Source organism: Elephantulus edwardii, unplaced genomic scaffold (assembly GCF_000299155.1).
Source record: "Elephantulus edwardii isolate Elephantulus edwardi_28Jun2011 unplaced genomic scaffold, EleEdw1.0 scaffold00186, whole genome shotgun sequence".
NCBI lineage: Eukaryota > Metazoa > Chordata > Mammalia > Macroscelidea > Macroscelididae > Elephantulus > Elephantulus edwardii.
The window spans coordinates 2034203-2039413 of NW_006399936.1; the positions used below are offsets into that span (position 1 = coordinate 2034203).

Here is a 5211-nt window from a genome sequence, read left to right on the forward strand (position 1 = left end):
AGGGCCCCTTTGGCAGTAGGAAACACATAGACTATTATGGAGATTGATTTTGGAATTCAGATGCACTCTTATTGATTGTGCTTGGCTATACATGTGTTGTTGTTGTTGTTATGTGCATTTGAGTCGCTTGCGACTCACAGCGACCCTATGTACAACAGCCCTAAACACTGCTCTGTCCTATGCCAATCGTACTGTCTCCGATACACCCATCCCAATTACCCCAGTCACTGAATCAATCGACCTCATAGAGGGCCTTCCCCTCCTGTGCTGTCCCTCCATCCTACCAAGCATGATGTCCCTTTCCAAGGACCTGTCCCTCCTTACAACATGTCCAAAGCATATTAGCACTAGGAATATTATTAATCCTGCCTTCCTTCCCCCCCCCCCAAAAAACCCCCTCTTTTCCTTTTTAAGATGGTTCTTCCAAGATGGCATCTTCTCTGTGTATTTCGTCCTAGAACATCTGATTCATGGCTATGGTTTTAGATGTCCTTAAATCGCCAGCCCTCACCCCTCCCCTGAACCCCAGAGTCTTCAAAAATCTGGTATCTCAAAACATCCTTACAGAGTTCTCCTGAAATCAGTATCCAGGAGATACTTATTTCAAGCCAAAAACCTTGTAGGCATTCTGGATAATTTTCTCTTATTCTGGCTTTCAGGTATGCAAGGGCAGGGAGAGGGAGAAATGTGCAGTAATTAATAATAATAATAATAATAATAATAATAATAATAATAAATGTATGTACAAGTAAACGCTATTATCTTTGCCTCACAGCAGATTGCATGACTCCTAGCTGATGTCTCTGCTTTTAGTATCAACAACTATAGAGTATTGTGTATGTATTATACTCTATAGCTATATTGTACAGTATAAAATAGAACATTGTTGTTGTTGTGTACTGTTGAGTCGAAACCAAGCTGACCCTACAGCGGGTTTTCAGAGGCAGTTAATCGTACAGGAGGAGATTGCCCATCCTTTTCCCTCAAAGCAGCTGGTGGATTTGAACCACGTGCCTTTGGGATTGCAGTGTAGTTTCTTACCACTAGGCCATATAACCCAGCTATAAAGTATAACATACATTTTAAAACCCAGATATCATGTCTTTATGCTTAAAACCCTCTAAAGCCTTCCATTCCACTTAGAATAAAAAATTCAGACTCCTTGTCCTGGACCTTGAGGCCCTGAGTCTTCCCCTTTCTCTCTCATGTCTGCCTCAGCTCTTTATACTCTTCCTCTGCTGGTCCTGAGACCTTTGCACTTACATTTCCCTCTGCCTGGATAGTTTCCCCTGGTCTTCCCATTATGGTGCTGTGCTGTCATTCACGTGTATTGCCATCACTCCTTAGAGAGGCCTTCGTGCCCACCCCAGTCTCTGAGCCTCTGTGACAGAGACCTGAAAGTCTGTATTTTTAATCTCCCCAAATAATAAGAGCAGATCCAGGGTAAGATGTGGGGAGGCCTGGGGTCTAGACACCATGCCCTGGCCCTTCCCACAAGTGTCCCATTCCCCTTCTCCAGGAAGTTCAGCCCGGAGCAAGAAACGGGAAGCCCGCCTGGACAAGGTCCTTTCAGACATGAAGCGGCACAAGAAGCTTGAGGAGCAGATTCTTCGCACTGGCAGGGACCTCTTCAGCCTGGACTCGGAGGACCCCAGCCCCGCCAGCCCCCCACTCCGGTCCTCGGGGAGCAGTCTCTTCCCCCGGCAGCGGAAATACTGACGGCAGATGCTCCTGCCTCCAAGGGCACATTCTGCACCTCCTGGGACTTGAACTTTCCTCTCCCAGGGAACTTGGGCAGAGGAGAGAAATGCCAAGCTCTGCACACAGAACTGGGCAGGAAAGACAGACTATGTGTTTGTGTTTTCTATTGAACATCTCTTTGGCACTCTGGACTGAATAGCGCAAGCCTAAAATAAAAGATACAACATTTTCCTTATTAAGAAGAGAAGCTATAGTTTGAGCCTGAAGAGCTGACCACACTTGGGTTGGAGAGGCGAATTAAAGTTAAGATTGAGACAGATTGAGAAGTTAAACCAGATGGATCAGTTAAAACCTCAGCACTTACCCCATGTCAAACCCCGTGAGCCTTCCTGGTGCCACCCAGGGATACCATCAGGCTCTGAGGCAGCACTTTAAATGCCCGAGCAAATAGCCAGACAGGCAGTGACCCTATGACTGGTTGAAGGAGTTTCTTGATCTGATCCCACTGAGGGGCCACTCACCCTCACCTCTAGATGAGGTACCTCTAGATGAGGTACGTCTTACTGTCTCCTAGACCAGCAGGGGAGCGCTGCATCTTGAGGATCTAGGCCTGCCCTGTTTTCTAGGGCCACCCTTCTGCTGAAGCAGGTAAGATCTCACTGAAGCAGGGACTAAGATGGGGAGAACCTCTGCCGAGAGGCTGCTCTCGTGAGAGATGGTTCTCGATTTTGAAGTGAAGGTAGATCAGCCCAACACTCCTTAAGTCTTTGGCTTCAAGCTCCCACATGCAAAGTGAGCAGGGAGGCATGAGACCATCCAACTCCAACTAGGTTGATCTTTTTGCCTACCCTCTCCTCCTGAGGACTCGGGCTCTGACTTGTCCGCTTGAGCTCCTACAGTGTGACTCGTCCTCATCAAGACCCCTCATCTCTGCTGGAAGTTGAGATTCGGCACCCCATCAGGGCTGTGCCGGCCTCCTGGGCCTTAGCAGGTCCATTGTGAAATCATTAACAAGGAGATCTTAAAGAGGCTTTCCAGAGGGTTTGGGGAATAAGTGTTGGGCTGCTGAAGAAGTTGTGGCTGTTTGAATGCTGATTGTTCCTCAGGAGAAAGATGAGCTAGTCTGTGTCCATGGAGATTTGAAGGTTTGGAAGCCCTGTGAGCTAGTTCTCTGCCCAGAGTCACTGTGAATCAGAATGGAGTCTGGCAGTGAGTCAGCTTACTGCTTTTGGGTTGGAACCGACTCCTGGCTGACCCTGCAGCTGGTTTTTAGAGGCTGTAAATCACATCTTCCATGGACCTGAAGGTGGATTTGAACGAATAGAGAAATGCCACATTTAGATCAGCAGGGAAACTCCCTATAGTCTGTGCCACCAGAGGGAGCAGTGAGTAGGATTTGATACCCAAGGAAGACTTCTTCCCCTTGGGAAGGCAGGTATCTTTAAGAAAAACAGAAAAACCCAGCAGCCTACTGTGGTCGAGTTGGTTCCAAATCCATGCCAACTTTTCCAAGGATTTGCATCTCTATAGGAGAAGATGCCCCACCTTTTCACAAGGAGCAACTGGTGGATTTGAACTACCAACCTTTCAGTTAGCACAACATGTAGTGAGTGCATTATGTCCCCAGATTTTATTTAATTTTTTTTTTTTTACTTGATGGATATGAAAGTTGGGGTTTTTTTTTGGGGGGTTGGGGTTTTGTTTTTGTTTTTAAGGTTTTAATCAAAGTTTATACAGAACTTGGATTTCCACTCATTCATTGTTGCATGTTTTCCTCCCTGCCCCCCACCCCAGATCTTTCTCATTAGGCTTTCTGTTACACAAACACAGCAGGAGTCTCAAGATTGGACCCAGCAGCTATCACCTGAGTGAGAAGCACTTGAGTCGCTGATTGGGGCAGATGTCCTCTGTGTTGCTTGGCTCTGCCTGGGTGAACCCCCTGGTTATGGAGGAAAGGCTGGGGACGGAAGTGGCTCTCCTGGAAAACAATGGCTGTTTCCAGGTTAGCACACGGAGTGCCTGGCCTGTTTGGAGGAGGCAGCTACTCTGAGGTGGGGGACCCGAGATAATAGATCACTTTGTTGGGGGTGGCGGCTCCTGGGTGTGGTGGTTGGTAGGTTACAATCTTGGAATTCTGGTTTACTCTTTAAAACACGAGCCTGCCTGTCAGAACTGACTCCTCCAGCTGACCCTCCAGCAGGTTTTCAGGGGCTGGACATCGCATGGGAGGAGATTGTCCTTTCTTGGTGGAGCAGCAGGTGGATTCAAACCACCTGCTTTTTGCTTGAGAAGGCAGTTCCCTACCACTTGACCACGACTCCGCCTGTTATTTGGGGATATCTACCAAAAATGCAGGCAAGGATGGCCAAGCTTCGTCTCTCATACTTTGGACATAATACTGGGAGAGGCTCTTTCTTCTTGGAAAATGGGTATCATAATTAGAAGGGTGGAGGGTCAATGAAAGAGAGGAAGACAGACCCTCAACAAGATGGGTTGACACAGTGACTGCAGCAGTGGGCTCAAGTGTGTCAGAGATGGTGAGAGTGGCACAGGGTAGGACAGAATTCAGATCTGTTGTTCGCTGGTTGGTGGGAGTCATACCTGACTTGAGAGTAACTAACAATGAACAAAAGTACAAGCTTTGGAGTTCAGTGGGCCTGGGACAAGCCCTGGGAATCCTCATGAACAGGGTTAACCCAGCTGAGTCCTGTGCTGGGTAGATATGAAAATGCTGATCTGAGTTTCGGAAACCTGGTTCCTGGTGCATCTCTAGGCCTGCAGTGGTCCGACTTCAGTGACTGGCACTAGTTGGCATCTGGGAGGTGGGGGACCTAGGCTCCGAAGCCACCTGCCACCACTACTCCACCTACCATGAGGCCTGGCCGAGCTACTTCTCTGTTATAGACTGAACTGTGTGTGCCGAAAACGTGTGGAAATCCTCACGTCTGTGCCTGTGGTTATGATCCCATTTGGGACTGGATTGTTTTCTTAAGCTAACGAGACAGGGTTCGTCTAGATCCCTGTTTTGAGTGCATCTTTTTTGAGTTCAGAGAAGCCCATGAAAGCAGCAGAGATGAGAGAGAGATGCAGGAAATAGAGCTGCAAAGGAGCAGACGCTCCCAGAGCCCACAGAGAAGGCCTTCCCACGGAGCTGGCACTCTGAGTTCGAACTTCTGGCCTCCGAAACTGCGAAAATGTATTTCTGTTGGTGGAAGCCACCCACCCAAGGTATTTCCGTGACAGCACCACGAGGTAGCAAAGACACCCACACAGCGGTCCAGTTGGGCTGGAGTGTGAACCAGATTTTCTTAGGCAGAAATGTTCCTAAGACTTGGCTGCTAAAAGCATGCGGCAGCTTCTGCAGCATTTCCACCAAAGCATCGTCCTCCAAAGCAGATGCTATGGTTCCCCTAAACTCAGAGGCCACCTGCTGAAAAGAGCTCTTCTGTGGGTCCTGAGTCACGTGATTCAGTCTTTAACCAAAGACAGCTTGACTTAAAACTAAGGGAA

General features: G+C 48.2%; 1 protein-coding gene across 1 annotated transcript in view; it reads left to right on the forward strand.

Moving 5' to 3' along the window:
• PAGR1 (PAXIP1 associated glutamate-rich protein 1) overlaps nucleotides 1-1719 on the forward strand; it is a 4957-nt gene extending 3238 nt beyond the window's left edge. Inside the window, exon 3 of the mRNA XM_006896532.1 lies at nucleotides 1520-1719. Within this exon, the coding sequence (XP_006896594.1) occupies nucleotides 1520-1719 (200 nt within the window). The remainder of the gene's footprint in view (nucleotides 1-1519) is intronic.
• The last annotated feature ends 3492 nt before the right edge of the window (nucleotides 1720-5211 follow it).